Source organism: Malaclemys terrapin, chromosome 2 (genome assembly GCF_027887155.1).
Source record: "Malaclemys terrapin pileata isolate rMalTer1 chromosome 2, rMalTer1.hap1, whole genome shotgun sequence".
Taxonomy (NCBI): Eukaryota; Metazoa; Chordata; order Testudines; family Emydidae; genus Malaclemys; species Malaclemys terrapin.
The window spans coordinates 188,773,743-188,797,480 of record NC_071506.1 but is presented as its reverse complement, the minus strand read 5'-3'; the positions used below and the strand labels follow the sequence as shown (position 1 = coordinate 188,797,480).

Here is a 23,738-nt window from a genome sequence, read left to right as displayed (position 1 = left end):
TTATTATTATTAGAAAAATACAAAGCAGATTGGGGATATGGCCCAGTTCCCTCCAAACTCCCACTTCTAAGCGAGCACAAACCACTCACTGTGGGAAATACTTGATCCCTCTTTAAAGTGCTGACCCTAAGGAGAGTCAGCTTACATACTTCTCATTACCTCCCAGCTGTGAGTGCTCCTCTGAGCAGCCTCTGAACCTGTGCTGGGAGTAACCCCCCAGAACCAAAGCTGCTGTCTAGCTTGGATGCTGTAGTAGTAGGGGCAGTGTACAGCAGGGGTGAGGGGACCTCTTCTAGGGCACACGATCACTATACCTGCCCTTATAGATTTATTTAATCTTTTCCCTTTTGTCCCTGTTCCCTCTCTGATATAGGATCCCCCCCCCCATCCGAAACTATTTTAAATTGTGCCTGCGATATTTCTTTCATGTGCTATATTTATTATGGCTTGTTTGTTTCCTACTTCCTTCCTTTGTGTTGTGTTCCTTCCATTGCCCAGATCTCTGAGCTTTATTTGCCTCATTTCCTTTGCTGCTTTCACAGTACATTATGATTGTTCTCTCTCTCTCTTTTCTATTTTTCAATAGCCTGCTCCTCTCATAAAGGACAAACATATAATGGACAATTAGTAGCAATGAGAACAAAAGATGACTTTCTGAACCATGCACTGGCACTTATAATTTGGGTTATTAAAATTATTGGAGGTGGGAGGCAACCTTTTTGTTCTGATAATGTCATTTTTCCTCCCAGTACTGTAACCTTTATACATGTCAAAAATAAGGATGTTTCATATTAATTTTCTCTTTGAGGGTAGGCTGCCTCATAACCACCTCTCCTCCTCCACATCCATGCACCAGATATATTTTCTTACCTTATTTAGCAGACAGGAACTTAGTACAGGCCCAGTTTTTCAAAGCTGAGATGGATGCAGTGGCACACATTCACTTGTACCTACCTATTTTTCGGTGCAAATACCAAATGTATGCACAAATGTCAGGCATATAGGCAGGTAAATGGCCCACTGGGTACCTTTGCCCCCCTCCCCCTTACCTCTGTTGCTTTCATCTTAATTTAGACTCAAATCCTTCAATGATATTCACACAGTGAACCCCCCTAGACGTCGAGTGTTGCACCATGCATGCAATGGTTTCTGCTTCCTCAGAACAACTTCCAGGACTGAGGCCTCAGAGTCTAAATTCTTCAGGGTGGGGACTTTGCACTCTTGTAAATAATTTGCAGGCTAGTGATGTATTGGGCCCAAAGTTGAAGCTACCATCAGGCCCTGTGACCTCATATGTTTTTGTAAAGTGCCCTACTCCTCTATGGTGCTCCTTTTAGGTGCTGCTAATCATAACAATCAACTGAACCAATAGTGTCATTTTTAGTTGCTTCTGTGATGGAAAATTGAATTTTCCATCAAATCTTTGGCTTTTTGAGTCCCAGCTCTAATGCTAAGACACCACTCACTCTTCCACAGAGTTGTCCACTCTCCAAAGGCCTGTGAGGAAATTGGTGCTAGACACCCAGACCAGGGTGACGTTTCAAACAGAAACATTTGATTGTAACTGTTGTAAGAATACCGTAACACGGCTTGTGCAACCCCCTGCTGACATGTTTGCCTAACACCGAAACCCATGCTAGGACCTTGCTCTGCTCACCAGTGCAATGTGCGGCCAACCTTTCAGCAGAGAAAGATGATGGAAATACAGCCCTGGCATTCCAACCAGCTGTGTATAAAATGGACACTTTCCACCAATCTCCCTCCCCCCACCCATACTCATGCTGAATATTACTTCTGAGTGTTACACTCACTGTATGCCTGTGCCTACTACAGTCATCAATCATTGTATTGGAATATAATGCAAGAACACATCCAAGGGAAGTAAGCTCAGGTATTAGTGAAATTCTAGTCCTGCTACTAGGAATTTCTGTAGTGCAAAGTTTGTGTAACAGAAACTGAAGCCAGGTGAAACTAGCTTGGCTTTGGGTTTCATTATGAACCTTCAAATTTGGGCCAGAGTCCCAAATTTTTCAGGAAAACTGGTTCACTTTTCATGCAAAACAATTTAAAGTTTAGGCAGAAGTAAGAGCACTTAGTTAGACATTGAGAGCAATGACTTTTGATATTGTTACACTGTAAACATGAATGCCCAGACCAAATGGTTTTAGTACAAACACTGGGGTTTTTCCAGTAAAGGAAATTCTGAATTCTTATGAAGACTTGAGAAGACGGTAGTTTCTATTTAAGCTCCAGCAAGCTACCTGCATGTGGGCTTTCCTATGTTACCTGGACTTTTAGGTGAGAGTTCTGATTGCAGGAAGGGTGAGTTTAATTCATTTTTAATGACCTATGGCAGGTTTCTCATTGCTTCGGACCCTTCAGGTTGCATGCTTGTGAGATCATCCATTTTCTCTCCCTACTAAGCTAAAGTCACAATCTTCCTGATCAAGATTTTCCAAAGTGACTAGTGATTTTTGGGTGTCTCAGTTTTTGGGTGCCCAACTTCGGACAGTTTGGGTCTGATTTTCAAAGGGTGTGTGCTCAGCTTTTTCTGAAAATCAGGGCCCTTTAAACAGTTCTTAATTTGGACACCCTTAATCATAGTGACTTTTGAACACCATGGCTGTTGTACTGAGCTGTCTCACGCTGAGCTTGATCTATGTTACAAAAAGTTATTTTAAAAAGCACTTTATCCTCTAAGGTGAGCAAGAACTGGATTTTCAAATTAATCTAATTAAAGTAAAAAATTAAATTAATTCTGTGAGAATGACAGCTGTGAAAGCTGAAGTTCTCTGTATGGGCGCAGAACAGGTACAACGTAGACGGCAGCAGGACAAGCATGGCAGTGCTGCCCCACTCCTAACCTGGAGAGATCTACAGATGGTAACTTAGCCTTCATGGTCTGTTCTCTGCTGATGGTGCAGACGATGCCAGTTGCTAATGTTTCTGTGATGTGATTGCGAACACATGTGTGGTAGGAACAGTACTGACCCCACATAGGCTATCAAACAGCTGATCAGTGATGAAATATTGGTTACTACTGACCTGACTAGAACCAGGCACCTAGACGTGAGCAAACTGTTGAAATTCTCAGCTGTGAGTGAGTACATGAGGACACAGTTGTTAGTAGCCTGGGAAAGATTTTTTTCCTCTAGCTGTTCCAAACACACTTTCTAGTACAGCTGAGACGCAAGCAGATGCTTTGAAGACCAGTCTAGCTATTGCTGTGTAATGACATGGTTGGAAAAACTAGATCACAATGTACAACTTTTGAACTCCTTTGGGAAGGCGAAGAGGGGCTTTACTCTAGGATCAGCTGAGCCACTCTGCTCAATACTAAGCCACGGCTCCCTTAAAATAAATGGGAAGCATTTGTGAGAGCGACAGAAGCTCGATTGTTCTACTGTCGATTACCCCACCCCCTATACCTTTCACTGCTTATTCCTTCTTGTTAGATGTTCTTTAACATGAGGGCCAAGCTACTTTTCCCTGGCTCCTCAGTGACATCCGTTTGTAATGACAGTGCTCATGAGTAGCCCTAACGGTCACTCTCTTTAGTGAGCTGTGTCTCGGCTGTCTGAATGGGAGCTTGTGTTAGAAATGTCAGTCATTAATTTTCGCTTCCATGAGCCTGTTCCAGTTTTCTCTCTATCGTATTGCAGGTTTATGGTTGTAGGCCTAATCCATTTCGCAGAGTTTTGCTAAATTACGATTCAGTCTTTTCAGGTGTCGCATCTCCGTTTACAGCTTAACATCTTAATGTTGTTGGTAAATGAAAATTAGGCTCGGAAAAGCATTGTAAAATCACTGGCTATGTTCAGCTGCTGGTGTAACCCAGGCCACAGCCTGGGATGGTGAGAAATAGGTCAGAAAGGGCATTCACAGTGGTGCAAAGTGCCTGAAACCCAGGTTGTACTGGAGGGAGGGCTGGCCTTATGACATCCAGTGCAGCTCAGAAAGTGGGCTGTGGTGCCTGGGGAGGAGATGTTCCCAGGGCTCCCAGGAAATGCATTAATTCAGGCATCCACCGGATAGCCGCTGCCTGTCGGGTGTCTGTGGAGTCCAGTCATGATAGAAAGCTTGTTTTCCTTGGCAGAACTCTCACTGAGGGCAGAGGTATAAACACTGCTGTCTTTCCTCTTGGGATGATTCTCCCTGGGCACAGCCCCTGGCACAGAAGGCTGCAGGGTGAATTTTGTTCAATATCTGGGTGTTTGCATTTTCCCATCATATATGTTTCATTTACAAGTTAAGTCAAGATGCACCAGGGCAAATCCTCAGCTGGTGAAAATTATTATAATTCAGTTGAAGCCAGTTGGACCATGACAATTTACATCCGCTGAGGAGCTGCTGCTTTCAAAAATCCCCTTTTTTAAAAATTTTATATTCTTCTAATTTTTTAATAAAAATGTTGAGCAGTACTAACTCAGACACCTTACAGAAATCTAAGAATATTACATCAGCACTATTGCCTTTATCAGCCAAACTTGTAATCCAACATAAAAAGATATCAAATTAGTTTGACAGGATCTATTTTCCATAAACCCATGTTGTTTGGCATTAATTATATTACCCCCCTTTAATTCTTTATTAATTAAGTCCCATATCAGCCGCACCATTATCTTTCTCAGGATCAATGTCAGACTAACAGACTTATTATTACCTGGATCATCCCATTTATCCTTTTTACCTATTGGCTCAACGTTAGCTTTCTTCCAGTCTCCCAGTGTTCCAAGACTTATTGAACATCAACATTAATGGTCCAGTGGGGTCCTCAGCCAGGTCCTTTAAAACTCTGAGGTGCAAGTTATTCAGACCTGCTGATTTAAAAAATTCTAACTTTAGTAGTTGGTGTTTAATATCTTCTGGAGATACTAGTGGAATGAAAATAGTGTTATATTATATGACTACATGATCTATATTTTCCCCAATGCAGAACAAAAGGATTTATTGAACACTTCTGCCTTTTCTGCATTATTATAGATGAACCTGTCACATATGTGGAAAAACCTGTAAAGCATGAATTAGATTCCTCAGCCATCTTAAGTCTGATCAGTGACTTTTCCCCCTGGCAGACATCATCCTTGTATTGAGGTTTAGCTGATGATTGATAATTCTACCATTTCCAATTGGTAATGGACCAATACCATAGATAGGATTCTTTATCTGCTTAATATACTATAAAAACTCATTCTTATTGTCCTTAACTCTGCTGGCCTTAGACTTCTCCTTGTGTTCCTTTGCTTCCCTTATCAATTTTCTACATCTTCTGATTTATATTTACAACTATTAACTTCTCCTTTCTTCTATTTGTTATTGTTTTTAACTTTTTGTATAGTTGCCTTCACTCCCCCTTTAAACCAGGTAGGTTAAAAAACCTAGAAGGATATACAATTAATATTGTTGGTTGCAGTATTGTTGTCCCAGGACCACATCCTGAAAGAAATCTTTCCTCAACCCCCACTTCAATTCAAATTGGCACCAGACCCTGCCAGAACAACAGATGCAAAACCAGCTGACATATCTGCACAACACACTATGATGATCAATACCCCCCATAACACACCTTTCAAGATCCATGAGTCCTATACATGTGGCATACCTTGTCCAGTTCACTAAGTGCCCCAATAACAACTATGTGGGTGAAACCAGACTATCCCCATACTCTTGAATTAACTCACAGGAAAAATGACAAAAGACAGAAACACCCCATCATCGATGGGCAAACACTTTTCACAAAACCGTCTCTTCATATCTGACCTCTCAGTCCTTGTCCTCAAAGGCAACCTGCACAACACCTTCAAAAGACGAGCCTAGGAACTTAAATTCATAACTTTGCTAGACACTAAAAATCATGGTCTTAATAAAGTGGATTGAGGGCTTATTACAACAACCTGTAGCCCACTAACTTATTTTTTCATGTCCTATGATTGGAAGGTGTTAATGGGCCACTTCACCTTGAATGGTCTCTTAGAATATGTGTTGACTACTTATGCTAAACAATCTGTTCCATCTTGTATTTAGTTGTGACACTCTGAGTACCGTTCCAAGACCTATTTCAGTAACAGAAGTTGTTCCAATACAAGATATTATCTCACTCACTTGTCCCTATAAAATTAATATGGCACATTGTAGCAGGGTGCTGGTGCAAAAACACCTAATTAGCCCCTGCCCAGTCAGCTCCAATCAGGGGAAACAAATTGGAGCTGATGGAAAAGGCTTGATGCTTTATAGGCCTGACAAGCCAAGGCCTATAAAGGTTGGGAGGGAGCCAGCAGGAAGGGAGCAGTCAGGGAGGGAACGGGAGGCCTCCTAGCTGAAGGCTGCCTCTGCCTGTAAAGGAGGAGAATAATCCTGTAAGGCTTGTACATATATGGACACTGGTGGTGGGACGAAGTTAAGTAAATAAAGACATGGGTGTTGCACAACCCTGAAGCCTCTCTGAGCCTTATTGGGGAGGCAAGTGGGCTCCAGGAAGAGGGGCGGGTCGTGAACCCTGTTACACGTGGGGGCTTGTCTGGGATCCTTTGCCAGAGACACAGTTTGGTGACCTGGAGATGGAGGACACTCTGCAGTTGCTCACGGAGCAACACGGGGAGATGCAGAAGACACTGCAGGCCTTTCAGCAATTCTGCCAGCTAGAGAGGCAAGCTTTACTGACTTGGCAGGCCAAGCAACAGTGGGCTTTGCAGGACTTTATTAAAGAACAGGCAATGGTGCAGCAGCAGCTCCTGCAGAAACTGGAGAGTCCTGCGGCGGAAGATGGCACCCGCCACGGCGGGAGATGGCACCCACCCCCTGGGCCTCAGCCTCTGTAAAGTGGCCCTGGCAGATTACCCTGATGCCTTTTTGGGTACCTTTGAGTGGGTGGCCCTGGGCACAGGATGGGACAGGGTAACCTGGCCCCTGCGGCTAGCCCCCATATCTTGCTGGGGAGGCACAAGCAGTGTATATGGCCCTGATGGATGCCCAGTTTAGAGACTATGATGCTGTGAAGGCAGCCATCTTGGACCGCCTGGGGCTTTCATTGGAAAAATACCGGCAAAAGTTTTGGGCAGCCCGGTGGGCCGGGGACATGCGGCCCTGGGCCTTTGGCTAGAAATTGATGGACTGGGCAACACGGTGTTTGAGGCCCAATGACCAAACAGTGGGGCAGATCATGGATCAGGTGATCCTCAAACAATTTGTGCAGTGCAGATAGCATGCGGGTCTGGGTGTGGCGACATCAGCCTGCCACCGTGGAAGCCGTGGTCAAAAGGACAGAGGAATATGCAGAGGCAGACTTCCCCCCGAGGGAGCATTGGACCCTGCAAGACACAGAGGGAGGCAAGAAATCCCATGAGCATCCCACTGGGAAGCCGGTAGACAAACGATGGGAGGAGCACAAGGGAACCCCTAGCCGTCCGGGACAGCTTGTATGCTGGCACTGTGGACAGTCGGGGCATAAGAGCTGTGACTGCCCAGTGATGGAATGTGGGGCTGCTGAATTCTGTGGTTGGACAAAGGTTGGGGGGTGGAAGAAGAGGCATGGAATAGCCACCATCCCCGTGCGGGTGGGAAGAAAGCCCCAGAGGGATCTAGTAGATACAACCTCAGCCCACTCCCTCATACAGTGGCGGTTGATAAAGCTGCATTGGCTTATCCCTGGAGAAAGGATGCTGGTGGAATGCATCCACAGAGATGGGGAGTATTGTCCCGTGGCCCAGGTACCCCTGAAGGTGCAGGGTAGGTTTGCCTGGAAGCAGGAAGGGGTAATGGAGGGGTTGTCCTACTCCGTGGTCCTGGGGGTGGATTGTAACCCTGCTCCAAAAGGGAAAGAGGGCATGGGGAGGAGACCAACAGAGAGTGAGAGGGAGGAACCTGGAGGGAGGAGACAAGGCCCCTAGGAGGGTGGACCCTGAGAAAGGAGAGTCCCCACAACCTCAAGGAGGAAAAAAGATATGAACCCTAGACAACACAGCCAAGATAGAGACCCTATGGGAGTGACCGATGAGGGAACGGAGGTCCTGGGAGGGGACCATCCAGGGGAGGGAATCCCCATGATGGAGGAAGAGAAGCCAAAGAAAGCTCAGAAAATAGAAACCCAAGAGGGGGAGGCCCAAACTCCAGTTGGCAGAGACCCCAAACCAGAGACTCAGGGCAGCCTCAGGGCAGTTGGCGCCAATCCGTCTCCCCCACCAGGGAAGGAAAAAGAGCGTCTGGGTGACCTGCCCAAGGTTGGACTGGTGTGATGACCTTTGGGTGGAGGTGGTCTTGTGGGGTGGCGCACCCCCTGCCCAATGCACCTTTGGGTGGGTGGGGGCATGCCAAAACCCCACAGAGTTGAGCCTGGGGACCGCCCAGATGGGCAGGGAGGCCATCCCCAGAGTAAAACCCCAGGCCGAGAAAAGCAGGGCCGAGCAAGATCGGGCCCGGCATCAGATTAAGGGGGGAGGTATGTAGCAGGGTGCTGATGCAAAAGCGCCTAATTAGCCCCTGCCCAGTCAGTTCCAATCAGGGGAAACAGATTGGGGCTGATGGAAAAGGCCTGATGCTGGCCTGAGGATTGGCAACACCTGCTGGCCTGACAAGCCAAGGGCTATAAAGGCTGGGAGGGCGCCAGCAGGCAGGGGGCAGCCAGGGAGAGGTCAGTCAGGGAGGGAACAGGAGGCCTCCTAGCTGAAGGCTGCCTCTGCCTGTAAAGGAGGAGAATAATCCTGTAAAGCTTGTACATAGATGGACACTGGTGGTGGGACGAAGTTAAGTAAATAAAGACACAGGTGTCGCACAACCCTGAAACCTTATTGGGGAGGGCAAGTGGGCTCCAGGAAGAGGTGTGGGTCGTGAACCCTATTACACACACACATTAAATGGATTAAAAGCTGGCTAACTGATAGGTCTTATGTAAATACGGAATCATGTCTAATGGGTGTGTTTCCAGAACTTTAAATTATTTAACATTTATCAATGACCTGGAAGAAAACAAAATCATCACTGATATAGTTTTCAGATGACACAAAAATTAGGGGAGTGGTAAATAATGAAGAGGACAGATTACTGATACAGAGTGATCTGGATTGCTTGGTAAACTTGACCCAAGCAAACAATATGCTTTTTAATGTGACTAAATGTAAATGTATACATCTGGGAACAAAGAATGTAGACCATATTTACAGGTTGGGTGATGCTGTCCTGGGAAGCAGTGGCTCTGAAAAAGATTTGGGGGTCCTGGTGGACAATCAGCTGAACATGAGCTCCTAGTGTGATGCTGTGACCCCAAAGGACTAATGTGATTCCTGGATGCATAAATGGGGGACTCTCAAGCATGAGTAGAGAGGTTATTTTACCTCTGTATTTGGCAGTAGTGTTACTGCTGCTGGAATACTGTGTTTAGCTCTGGGATCCACAACTCAAGAAGGATGTTGATAAATTGGAGAGGGTTCAGAGAAGAGCCACCAGATTGATTAAAAGATTAGATTTGAGTGATAGACTCAAGAAGCTCAATCTATTTAGCTTAACAAAGAGAATGTTAAGGGGTGACTTGATTACAGTCTATAAGTACTTATATGGGGAACAAATATTTAATATAGGATCTTCAGTCTAGCAGAGAAAGGTATCAGCTGGTCCAATGGCTGGAAGTTGAAGTTGGAAAAATTCATGAAACGAGGTGTACATTTTTAAAGGTCAGAGTAATTAACCACTGGAACAACTTATCAAGAGTTGTGATGCATTCTCCATCACTGACCATTTTAAAATCCAGATTGGATGTTTTTCTAAAGGATACATTCTAAGAATTATTTTGGGGAAGTTCTATGACCTGTGTTCTACAGGAGGTCAGACTAGATGATCTGGTGGTCCCTGCTGGCCTTGAAATCTAAGAATCTATGTACTTTTAAGTAAGAGGATAGATAACTAAATTTTGTATATTGAACACTAAATGCTCAAGAGATAAATTTAATGTTTAATTACTTACAAAAATTTAAATATACGGCATGCTGCATACCTACTTGTTAATGTAAGGCCAGTCTTAGCATTCAGCATTAAAATAATATGTGGATAATGGTATATTATATATATTATAGAGGGGAAGCAACAGAATTTTGTAACACTGTATCATAGCTTATGTTTTACAAATCAGAAATAACTCTTGGCCTGTAGCCACGTCACTTGAAATTGTAATCCTGCTTGTTCTTACAGACTACATGGTGCCAGGCCAGTACTTGGATAGGACGGCACCAGGGAAGTTATGGGTTCTTTGGGAAGTGTCAGATGGTGATTTAGTAGGAGTCATTTACACCTCTATTCTTCACCTCTAGTCCTATACTAGTTCTATTGTGCAATATTACATTGCTAGGTTTCAGTCCAGATGTAGCTGCATTTCAGTACTGAATAAAGGGATCTCATTGGTTTCTAAAGTTCACTTGTGTGTAGAATATGTTTGTATCAGTGCTTGTCAAATGCTTTGGAATCTTTTGGGAATTAAAGTGGAATAAATATAAGAAGTTATAGCAATATACTAAAACTTCTGTGATAACAGAAGAATAGGGAAATAAAATTGCTTCTGTCCATCAGTTAATGAGAAATGGGATTGAAGAGAAAGTAATTTTTTGGAGTGGCAAAGACTAGTGTTGATACACCACAGGACACACTATACAGGGTATTCCAATGCTACCATTATTGAGGAAAGCACTGCATACGCAAGCCAGATAAAACAAGAGGTACTTCACACATCCTTTGGGAAATATGTAATTCTCTAAAATCATTGAGTCTTGACAGAAATTGCAGCTTCCTGAAGAAATATTTAGGCAAGAGGGAAATATCAGAATAACATTCTCTGTTATGAACTTTCAAAAGGTATGAAGGTCATTATTGAAAAGTGTTTTGGGGCACCTTTAGTAGGTATTGACATTAGAGCGTCCAAATGCTATTTTAAATGTATGTGGCAATTGAAGTACTATATAAATAATACTGTGGGGAAAAAAAGCCAGTACTTAATAAAACCACACTCCCATGAAGGAGTTCTAGTGATAGCATAAATTGTAAGAATGAACCATGAGCAATTTGTCAATGTCACCAGGACCCAGTGATTATAGCCTCACTTTCACGATTATAGCGCAAAAATTCTCCACTTGTGAATCCACACTGTTACTTTCTATATTGCCCTAGATCCCAGTGTAAAACTCATGTTGACATCAGTAGGAATTCTGTGTACAAGATCAGAGTGCAGTGTGTGCAATAAAAGTCCACGGTGCAGCTCTGAGAATCGGAGCTCATTCTGGGGGTATGGCTTCCCTGCCAGAAAGACGTGTTTTTACCATGTGCATTAGGTGCCCTGCTGTAAAATCCTAGTAAAGATAAGGCACTCTAGTAGTTTTACTATGAGGTAAATAGGCAAGATCAATCATGGGGTAGGGAGGTGGGATCTAGTGTTGATCTCACCTACATCATTGTAAAAACGACAGTGCCTTGTCTCCACTAGGGTTTTACAGTAGGATGCACATCACTCATCCCACAGTAAAAACACACCCTTTTTTTGGCAGTGAAAACAAAGCCTTGATGCAGATGATTTTTAAATGTGTGGTAATAAAAGAACACTTGTTTCCTTATTGCTTTTTACTTTCTCCTGTCTCCCTCTCCTGTCATTTTTTTACAACACCTCAGCATCTCCAAACCTGCCTGTGATCAGGTTTCTCCCATGATTTGCTAGAGAAGGGGAAAAAAATCCTCAATTAGAGGCATGTTCTGAAACTGTGGGGTGATTGACTGATTGCCTCCTGGCCAGAGGGGGTGGAACTAGGTGATAATCCATTAGGTACCTGGGCCTTATAAGGAATCTAAGGGAGCTCAGTTGAGGGGGAGATTATAGAGGAGTCAGGATTCTTCTGCAGGGAGCAAGAGAAGCTCTTGTAAGGAAAGTCCTGAGGGAGGACTGTGAAAGAAGTGAGGGGATCTTAACATAGCCCGAGGGAGGAGCAGAAGGCCGTTTTTGTTGATGGCTGATTGGACCTTGTGATGTTGGACTTTTGATATCTCAGGAGGGAATGAGACTGGAGAATCATCTTGACTAGAGGACTGGGCCACAGAACACAGACAAAGGATGAGCCTATGCAGCACAGAGGAAGTAGCTAAAGGGGGCACTGGAGCTGCAGATCAGTGCAATACTGACTCCTGATGCAAAGAGATGCTATAACCATCAGCAGAGATGGTTATGCTGCCACTTCCCACCCCCGCTGTCCTGTAGCTTTAGCCCCATCTCCAATTCCAAACTGATTGACCCCTTAGCCTCCAATTTCTGTCCTGCTTACTGGTAACCACTGTAGCTTCTATTTATATATGTAGAAAATAAAACTTAGTGGCATCTGTGATTAAACCAGCAGCCAGTTGGTGTGTTCAATCTTAACCTCTTTTTTCAACTATTGGTTCAATTAAGAATGTTTGTGAATGTATCTTCATGATCATTTACTAGTGAAATACTACAGGATCTTTCAACACTGTAACTACACTTTACTTGTAGCTATATATATTATCTAAATGAATTTAATAGTCAATTAATTAGTAAGGTTTTTTAAAGTGGAATACTGGAATCAGCCCTTCCTAAAAGAAAAGGCATGATGTTGAATCACAAGAAAATCGTCAATTGTGTCCCGTTATGGTCTCCTAGTTAAATCTTTGTCAAGAGAGGCATACATGATGTTGCTAAGTCAATAAAGGGTGAACTTCAAAAGGTTTGGAGGTTTGGGGTCTTACACGAACGTTTTCAGACTCTTTTGGTTGAGAATAGGCACAAAAACAATCTATCTTGTGAGATTTCCCATATTACTTCCTTTTGGTGAGATCAAAAATGCTATTAAAGTTCCTTTTCATTTGACTGATGGTCTTGTGTTTAAAACATGAGACTGAGAGCCAGGAGCTGTGTTCCATTGCTGGCTTTGCCACAGTCCTCCTATATGACACCGAGAAAGTCACTTAACCTCTCTCTGCTCTGGTTATCCCACATGTAAAATGTGGATAAATTCTTACCTCCTTTACCTGTTTTCTTATGGCAAGCTAAGTTCTGACTTACCTCGCAATGGTAACGTGAGGAATACTTCACTCATGACTGCAAAATACTTGGAGATCCTTGATAGAAATTTATAAAGAAGTGTGATGTAAGATTTCAAGAGGAAATCAGGAATTGTAGGGGTGAACTTGTGGTTGTACATCAAAACTTTGGTTGCTTGGGAGTGGGTAGTTTTATCCTTCCCAGAAAATGTTTACTTAACCTCATAACACAGTTGCCTGCAACCGATAAAGCACATTTGAAAATGTAGATTTAAAAAAGTTGGTGGGGAATCCACTACATTTACTATTACATTGACAGACTTGAAAAATATGTACTGCTTTTACAAAACAGATACAACTATTAGGTGTATAGTTGAAGCTCACATCCTTATGCTATCAAAGCATCCTGATACTTGCATTCCTGTTCTGCAGAATTCTAGTAAATTCTTGTCCAATAGAAGTTTGTACTTGACCATAATAAAAGTTTATTCCATAGTAAGGGCTGAATTCTTCTTAGATATGGGTGCACAACAATTCTCATTGAATGAACTGGGGTTTGGTATATTAACTAAGATAGAATTTGCATCTATGCAATTTGAGCCATATTCGGACCTCCCACACTGTGCAATCCAGTTGACTTCAGTGGTATTGCACAGGATGTAAATGAGAGCAGAACATAGTCATCTGCATGAAGTTACTCACTTAGTTCCCTAAAAAGCCTGTGTGATTTGTGTAGATTAAAAGACAGACAAGAGGTGATTCTTTTTTACTAAATGTTGAGCAAATGTTAATCTTCCCACTTCTAATCAAAATAAACCCTTATGACAGTACTTAGGGCATGTAGCGACTTGGAATGTTCTGTTGAATCATTAACTGTGGTCAAGATTACTTATGTATTCGATCTAATACTACACAAATTTTCATCATGCTGGAATAAAACCAAGAAATTCTAATCAGTCTCTTCTTTTTTTTCCCTTCCAGTTAATGGTCTAATGACACTTGGATTTACAGGTGAGCTTTTTAAAGTTCAAACATATATTACTTTTTTGTTAATGAGAGCCCTTTAAAAAACACACACAAAACCACAACATAAGTAGGTTCAGCTAGTCAACTCTAGACACTTTTGTCCATTAGCAGTTTGCTTTTAATTTGGAATATATCTGCAGGTTTTTCAATATGTCCTAGTCTTTAACCAGTCTAGATAGTGATGGGAAAACTTTAAAATGTTCCTTGGGTCCGATTTAGCTAAGAAACTTAAGAATCAAAAAGCGGTGGTCAGAGAATCAGACTGAAACGACTGTGTGATCAGATTCTCTCATGAGTTGTGTCCCTTTAGTTTTAGAAGATATGCACTCATCAGGCTCTATTCATTTTTTCTTTAAATCACACAAGTAAAAATATTTAATCTCTGAACAAAGCCAACCAAAAAATCCAAGTCTACGAAAAAGAAAAATGGAGCCCACTTCGGAATCTGAGTAAATAGCTAGATTTTGTATCGTGGCCTAAAAATCAACAAATTTAGGTTTTATCACATCAAAAAATGAATTGTCTTTCAAATTAGTCTCCCCCCACTTAGAATACCCTGCCTCTAGTGCTCTCCCACCCCACAGATTTAGTGAACACATCACTGCTGATCTCTGGTTGCCAGACACATTGTCACATCAGTTTTTGAATTTGCTCAGGGCTAGTGTTGATCAACATTAGCAAAGTTCTGATGCACAATTTACCATCAGTGCTGCGCCACAGATGGTTGGAAAAGTGGAAATACTAGTGTAGACAGAGCTCAGGCATTTGTTACCACCATTTTGTCTAACCCCGATCAGAGCAGAATTATATGACAAAAGAGTAAAAATCCTAAACTCAGCTTCACAGCTTCTACAATAACTACCCCCAGTGATAAATTATGGGTTTGAATTTTTCTAATGCAGACAAAGCCTTAGCAATCTTTCTTTGATAACTGAAGGTGGTGAAAGAAGTAGGATAGGAACGACAGTGCTGTCACTGTTTGAAAGTGCTTGGAAAGCAATGCAGTGCTGTGAGAAAATGTAATGCTACCATCTTGGCTGCACACTTGGGACTGAACGAGAAACCTCCAGAGCTAAAAAAATGAGCTGCTACAAATTGAGCTAAAGAACCAATATCTCTAGCTGCCACTGTAAGAAACACCTATCATCTATGGATGGGGGACCTGTAACATGCACCAGGGAGTTACACAAATATACTTTTCATTCTCAGTGAAGATATTCCTTTATGTAATTAAGTACAGCCCCATCTTAGCTGAAATCGGTCTGTTTACCTGAGTCTGAAGACTCTAAACTATATGCATCCTGTTACAGATGGATCCATGATCAAAGTCCCAACAACTGAAGACTGCAATAACCATGCCATTCTCATTTAGTAATGTTCCTGTCTGACACAGCATCTAAGATTGTAATACAGGGTTGTGTGTGCAGGGCCAGCTCCAGGCACCAGCCCACCAAGCACGTGCTTGGGGCAGCGCTCGGGTTTTTATTTATTTATTTGTTTTGGTTCGTAGGGGCAGCGCTGGAGGGTTTTTTTGTTTGCGCGGCGCTTGGATGGGAGGGGCAGGGGCTGCCACGGCGCTTGGATGGGGGGGCGGGAGTTGGTGCGGCGCTTGGATGAGGGGGCGGGGGTTGGCGCAGCGCTTGGATGGGGGGGCGGGGGTTGGCGCGGCGCTTGGATGGGGGGGCGGGGGTTGGCGCGGCGTGGCGCTCAGAGGGGGCGGGGCTTGGCGCGGCACTTGGATGGGGGGGCGGGGGCTGGCGCGGCACGGCGCTTGGAGGGTGGGGGGGGGCTGGCGCGGTGCTCGGAGGGGGGCAGGGGCTTCAGGCGGCGTGGTGTTTGGAGGGTGGGCGGGGCTTCGGGTGGCGCTGAGGGGCCGGGGGCTTGCATGGCGCTCGGGGGCGGGGCTTCGGTAGAGTGGTGCTGGGGGGGTGGGGATTTCGGCTGCACGGTGCTGGGGGCGGGTTCGGCAGCACGGCGCTCGCGGGGGGGGTACGGCGGGGTGGCTCTCTTCTTTTTTGCCTGGGGCGGCAAAAAAGTTAGAGCTGGCCCTGTGTGTGTGTGTGTTTTTTTTAATTAAAAAATCTCCTGGACTTGGTGGTAAAACATCCTTAGTGACAGGCCCAGATTGAAATAACTGTAGATGAAAGAGATTTGAAAAATCCAAACTAGTGGCAACCTTAAAGGAGCTCCTGGTTAAGTAGCAGTAAAGAGTTTTTCCACAGAGGAAAGCAGGAGTGCAGGTTCTCTGAAATCACAAACAATGCATCTCTCTGGAGCAAGGTGGCAGGTTCTTCCTACCACTGAAAGGAGCCCATTCCTGAAATGTAACTCAATAATGAAGAGAAAGCAAAGGTTCCCTTCCCTTCCTGTGATGTAAACAGGGTCCAAAAAAAACTTCTCCTTTTTCTGGCTGCAGAAGGAAAAATGCACAAGTGTGAAAGTCTTCCACTTCCTGATCTACAGACTAGATCCAAATAAAAATCCTCTCTTTTCTGAGGTGTAACCAGAACAACCCAGTCTCTTCTCAGGACTGTGAGTCTTGACTTTCCTCCGATAACTGGCTAGCCCTTCCCTTGGGCTTCTTTCATACAAATAAACTGGGTCCTGTAGCACAAGCCCTACCTGCATCCACTTGCCAGTCACGTAGGCCTCTCTCTGTCTGATTCCATGTTCCTGCAGAACTGTCGGCCTTGGCTCTTACTGGCTAGCCCCAGCCAACCTACCTTATAGGCCTCCTGGGACCTTGACAGCTAGTAAACCCCTGTCTTCACTCAGAGACTTGTCTAATGCTCTGAAGGCCTTGGCATTTCAAACTCCTGAGATTCTACAGGGTGGAAGTGCTCTCATACATAATAGCCTATTTACAGATCAGATTCCTAAACAGTGCCGGCCCAAAGGTGTTTTAGGGCTTGCCAAAAGTGTAAGCCCAGATTAACTATTTTCTTTTCTTCATGGCTATGTGCTTATAACACCAGTGCCAACTAATGCTAGCCAATCCCTCTAAGCCAGTCCCATGAAGAGAAGAGTCTTCTACCCCACCCTAGATCTGCTTCTACCCAGTCTTTTATTAGTGACAATTGATTTTAAAGTCCTTTGTAGATGAGATGTGCAAACATTCCTGGTATTAAAAATATTATTTTATAGCTACAGCAAAACAGTTAGTTTAATATGTTAAAGCTTGCCAAATTCTTTCCTAATCTATACTCTGACCCCAAGCAAATCTATGTGGTCAATCACTCCATTTTGTCTTCACTAATAAGGCTTAGAAATACTATACGATCGTAAATGCAACAGGTTAGCTCCCTCTATGCTGGGCTCCTAAAGACAATGCAATATATGGTAATATGGCTCAGTTAGCTACCTCTAGCCCAGAAGGACATGCATGAGTTCAAATCCCACACCAGGAATTAGGCTCACAGTCAGTGATGATACTGCACTTAAATGATGATCTATTACTTTTTGTATTTAATTATTACAATCGTTCTACATAAGTGGGTGGGGAAGGGAGTATTGCACTATTTAGAGTTGTAGTACTTCCAGATGAGGCTTTATTGTCCATCTCTAGCAGCAGCTGGAAACTGCAGATCTCATGGTACTTTTTCAAGATCCGAATCCAAGTGTCATGGCCAAAATTCTTCCTCTCAGTAAAAAGGGTTTCTAATTCTTAGAGTTTTGTGAGTTATCATGAGCATAGTTACTGCTGCCTTTGTCTGCCCAGTCACTGTAGTTCTAACCTATTCCTTAGTAAAATAGTTTGCTATATCTAGAGTATTAAAGGTTTGACATATAAAAACATTTTCTATTTTAACTGTAATATCTATTGCATTATAGATAAACTAAGAAGGATTTTTTTGGATAAAGCATAGGACTTTTAGCCAGAACACTTGGATTCTATTCTTGGTTCTAGCACAGACTTTTTGTGTGATCTGAGGCACTTCATAATGTTCTAAATTCAGTTGTAGTATAAGTGGTTCCCAATTCCCATTGACTTCAATGGGAACTACACCATCTTACACCAGATCTGAATTTGGTCCTAAATTTCTTTGTGCCCATTTTCTTCATTTACAAAATGGAATAAATAACAACCCGAAGTGGTGGTGTATAAAATTAAATTCATCAATGTCTGTAAAGTCAGAGATACTTGAATAGAATGGGTGATACCTTGTTAGTGCTAAGAGTTGTGAAGAAAATAATTCCACATTCATGTTCCTACCATCATCAGTATCTTGGGATTTAAAGTGCTATCTGACTTGTTCTAGGTGCACATCAACAAGTGATCGTCTGCAATGAATCGCTCATGTTAGAAAAGTTGCCCAGATGTGGAAAATCCTTTGAAGAGATGATGAAGAAAGTGGACTCTAAAAAATGGTGCAACCTAACAGAATTTATCCCGTAAGTTTCATACTTTTGTCTTTATTATTTATTATTTAAGGGTGTCAACCTTTTAAAAAGTCAATTGCATCAAGTGTCAGGAACAGCTCTATAAATACCAAGGATGTATCCTACTGCAGCAGCTTGCCAAGTGACACTTTGGGGCTTCCTGGGCATTTGTATCCCGACCCCCACTGAAACCTTAAAGTGAGTTAAAATGTCACGTGATCTGGCAGCATATTAATGACCTAGATACCATCTTCTGTTAGTCTTTGCCTTTGCGCGCACAGTGTCATTCTAAAGGTGACTTTTTAAAATACATACTTTCCTTCAACTTTTAGGGCCTGGGTGAAATCACTGGCGGGGAGGAAGGGGTAAGAGGGAACATGCCTCTCCCACTCAACTTCTTATCCTCTTGTTTATGTCCCAGAAGTGTTTAGAATTAATGCATTCCACTCCTGGCTCCACCCAGTTTTTTCTAATGTAGTTGCTCTCCTGTCCTAAGACCAAATCCATATAGTTGGACTGGGCACTGGGGACATGTGTGGGAGGTGGGTGGAGCAGGAGGAGGAATCGACTTGCTCCAGGTTGTGGAATGACTGCAAAAGGGCTCCATGGAGCCTACTCCCATCTAGTACCTGGAGTAGCCTACACAGCCCTATGTGATCCCTTTTCAGCAGCAAGAGGGATCAACAAAGCAGCAGATCTTCTGGCGCCACTCCTCCCCTCTATATATGTCCTACCCACACATTTCCTAAGGCAAGGTAGGGCGTCACTCTAAGCTGGGCTATATGCTATGTAAGGGGGATGCACTCCTGTGTACCATTCACTTAGTCTAGAGCCACCTCCTCCTTTCCCCTCAGTGCAGCAGAATCTCTCACTGGTTTTGCTATTGTGGGACCTTGGTAGTAATGGAGGTGAGGGCTGGGTTTCTCACTTGATGAAGAAACTTGTTTCTCCAACCCCAGAGGTCCATACGTGTTGTATTTGGAGGACTGCATTTGATACATGTTAGCAGTGTGACCAGCATTGCCAACTGGTTGTCTAATTATCCTTACACTATGGCCAGTCCTTGCCCACAGATAACCCGCCAACCTTAAGCATATTCTCACCAGCAACCATGCACCGCACCATAACAACTCTAACTCAGGAACCAATCCATGCAACAAACCTCGATGCCAACTCTGCCCACATATCTACACCAGCAACACCATCACAGGACCTAACCAGATCAGCTACAACTTCACCGGTTCATTCACCTGCACGTCCACCAATGTTATATATGCCATCGTGTGCCAGCAATGCCCCTCTGCTATGTACATTGGCCAAACTGGACAGTCACTACGTAAAAGGATAAATGGATACAAGTCAGATATCAGGAATGGCAATATACAAAAACCTGTAGGAGAAGACTTCAACCTCCCTGGCCACACAATAGCAGACGTAAAGGTAGCCATCTTACAGCAAAAAAACTTCAGGACCAGACTCCAAAGAGAAACTGCTGAACTTCATTTCATTTGCAAATTTGACACCATCAGCTCAGGATTAAACAAAGCCTGTGAATGGCTAGCCAACTACAAAAGCAGTTTCTCCTCCCTTGGTGTTCACACTTCAATTGCTAGCAGAGGACCTCACCCTCCCTGATTGAACTAACCTTGTTATCTCCAGACTGATTCTTGCCTGCATATTTATACCTGCCTCTGGAAATTTCCATTACATGCGTCTGACGAAGTGGGTATTCACCTACGAAAGCTTATGCTCCAATACGTCTGTTAGTCTTAAAGGTGCCACAGGACTCTCTGTTGCTTTTTACAGATCCAGACTAACACGGCTACCCCTCTGATACCCTACACTATATTGACACTTGAAAATGATGGCTCCGTATAGCTTTCTTCTCTAGGAGTAGGCAGTAGACATGCCTGCATGGAGGAGCTGAGAGCCTGATGAGTTCTGATGACTTGTTGTTTGACTTCCCTATGCTCTCTCCATCCCCTTCCAACTATGAGTCTAAAACTGCATGCTGTGTACCCAGGCTAAAAATAAGTTCTCATTCTGTGACAACTACACAGTTGGATGGCTGCACTATATTTTCTGCTCATCTGAAAGATTTAAAAATAGGAAAAAGGAAGAGAAAAATAAAGGAATAAGCATTCCACTGGAAAATTTATTCTGAAAAATGTTGAGGATATGAAACTGTTCAAGTGCTGCTTTGCCTGAAGAAGCCAAACCTGTGGAAGCTGTGAAAGAGCAAGTCTTCTCAGTGGAGAGACAGAGGGTGATAAGTTGCTTGTAAGGCAATAGAAGAAACTGTGATTTGAATTTACTTGTCCTTCCCCCATTAAATAGGCAGGAAGAAAAGTGTCTTAAATACACAGAGGAATCCTTGTCTCCTTCCAAGGAAAACTTGGGAGAATGTATCTTTATGGTGTAACCTTGGGTACGTCCTTGGACAAGTGTTGAAAGGACAGGAGAGCAGTCTGACACATTGGAGATCTTGGTCTCTTCTTGTTCCCATCACTATAATGGGAAGTTAGCTTAGTTTGCTGGGATCACAGTATGGGTATCCTCGTTATGGATTAGTGTGTTTTGCAACGTTCAGCATAAAACTTCAAGTTCTGGAGCTTAAGCATTGCATTAATGCAGATAGAGCACTTTTGCAAGGAAGTATCTGTTTTGACTTATATCTTAATTGCACAATTTCTAATTAAGGTCTCTTCTGAACTGAGATATTGCAGAGATGTTTAGCAATTTGCAGTAATACCCATTTTGTCATAAGAGTATACTGGCATGCTACAAAAAGCAACACATTAAGGGCAAATTCATGCACCTGATGGATCTATTTCCTTCTCTAATATTTTCCTCTCCCTACATGGGCAGCAATCTCGTTGACACCCCCATGGGAGAAATGTATGTGTGCAAAAAACATAGTGTTGGAATCAAGATCCTGACATATTTGTGTAAAAAGGAATTTAAAATAAGGTGTGGAGCAATAATTTAACATTTTAACTCATCAGACAGGCCATTTTTTCATCTTTAAAGAGACACTGTCATTCTGCCCTCCCCCCCGCAAGGGCATGATCTGCATTATAACTATGTTATGATCTTCTGGGGGAAATAAACTACTTTGAATCAGATTCTGATACCCTCATGTTGAATAATATCTTAAATTTATGGAACTACTTTCAGAACTAAATACTACTCAACATGAGTAAAGGGATCAGAATCTGGCACTGTTTATGCAGGATCAACAGGTTTCCTCTGCTGACTTTGCTAGAGCTGTTAATTCCTTGGAGAGATTTTAGAAGGCACCAAGGAGACTCAGGCTTCCAATTCTCACTCACTTTCAGTAGGCACTGGGTGCTTAAATTGTCATAGAAAACCTCTTCTCCTATCACGTCATATAGCTTTCCAATATCAGATCAATTATGTTTGTGTACAAAGATTAATTTTGTCTGACAAACTGCCCTTGCTGAACAGCTGTATTCATTTTACTTGACTATACAACACAGTGGGAGAAAAGTATCAATCTTTTCCAATGCAAAATGATACTATATGCAGGGAGGAATTACACTGTAAAAAAAACGTCTTTAAGAAAGAATTTCAAATATGAGCAACAGAAAGACAAAGGGAAAAAAATTCTCTTTAAAAACACATTGGATGGATAAAATATTTATTGGCAATTTCTTGTCAAGACTGCATGCTCTCCTTAAAGTTTCATTGCATGGAGGAAATAGCAAATTCAGTTTCAGCTTTAGCAATTTAACCGGTAGCCGGAGGAATGATATGATGCTTTGACCTCACTTCATAGGGTATGAAAAAAATACCATGAACTATAAATTAAATGTTGTCCCCTCTCTAGCTAATCTGACAGAAAAATCTTGGATGATGAGAAAGTTATGATACTCAGTTTTTTATCTGGAGTGAAGATACGTAGGAGAAACTTGTGAAGAAATGGCATTTTTGGTAATGGTCTCTTGTAGCTCAAATGTTTTGCTGGTAAGCCTGCAATATATAGTGAAGCCTGATTTCAGATCTCCTCTCTAATGGTAAAAATGAGTCATGACACAGCAATCAGTGGAATGAAACTAATGTAAATCCAATATCAGAAGAGACTATTTTTTGTAGGCATGTTGAAAGGGGTAGAGCAATTGCTGTATTGCACATTCCATAACAACAAACCTTTGCTTGTAAGAATGGCTCTGAGCTTGCAAAATTTAGATCCCTATCAAAAGTTTGAGGGTGTTTGTATCTGGGGTTCTGATTTTGGCCCACCTCTGTTGGCTTGTGAAGTAATTTTGTGTCTTCATGGCAAATAGTTATGCACAGTGTTAAGTCTTAGAAAGAAAAAAAAACATTATTGCCAACTGGTTTTAAACATATAACTTGCTTCATAGCTGTTTGCCAAAGGTCCCTAATCCTGAAAATTGGAATACAAGCTTTTCAATTCTCACATGGAATAGGGTCTAGTTGAGAACATGTTTGAATATACTATTCATGTTTCAAAAATCAGTTTCATTTAACTTGTATAGAAGCACATTTTGGAGAATATTTCTTCAACCGTTTATGTACAATGTTCCCCTCATATTTATGCCTATTTTTGGGGGGTTATATAAGGGCCCAGAAGGATTCAAGAGCAGATTTTCAAAATGATTTTTTTTAGTTGTAGGCACCTAGTAGGATTCCCCAAAAGTATCTAAGCTGTTTAAGTGCTTAACTCCTATAGATTTCAATGTTTGGACACCATGGTATTAGAGTCTTAGAAATTCCTAAAATCAATAGCTAAGATAGACATGTAAAATCTGCACTTGGAGATGTGCATTTATGATAGTGGAGAATGACCAGTTGTTTCTTCATGATCACATTGATGTAGGGTGACTAGATGTCCCGATTTTATAGGGACAGTCCCAATATTTGGAGCTTTTTCTTATATAGGTGCCAATTACCCCCCACCCCCGGTCCCAATTTTTCACACTTGCTATCTGGTCACCCTACATTGATGATTGGTCTTAAATTATTCTAGTTCAGAAATCTTCCTAGCAGCTAAAATGTAACAATATATTTTTAAATGCCTGGAGGTAAACGCAGCATATCGCAGGCAAGTCAAATAGAATATCAAATTTAAGCATACGTAGTGGGTTAAGGACAACAGGTAGTTCTAGAGTGATTGGAAAGGTTTAAGATTTGCAGAAAGCTTTTTTTTCATGTAGTATATCAATGACAGCTCCACTCATATTAGGATTTGGTCTATTGCCTGAATACTTCAATCCCTGATTATAATTAATCAGCTGTGCAATAAAAGTTCTAAAACATATGCTATGTGA

General features: G+C 42.6%; 1 protein-coding gene across 2 annotated transcripts in view; it reads left to right on the top strand.

The window, feature by feature from the left end:
• Positions 1-23,738, top strand: part of RAMP3 (receptor activity modifying protein 3) — a 95,412-nt gene that overhangs the window by 18,222 nt on the left and 53,452 nt on the right. Inside the window, exons 3-4 of one of the 2 annotated variants that reach the window (XM_054019109.1) lie at positions 14,002-14,031; positions 18,306-18,438. In XM_054019109.1, the coding sequence (XP_053875084.1) occupies positions 14,002-14,031; positions 18,306-18,438 (163 nt within the window). The remainder of the gene's footprint in view (positions 1-14,001; positions 14,032-18,305; positions 18,439-23,738) is intronic. The other variant, XM_054019110.1, reaches the window with a different exon arrangement.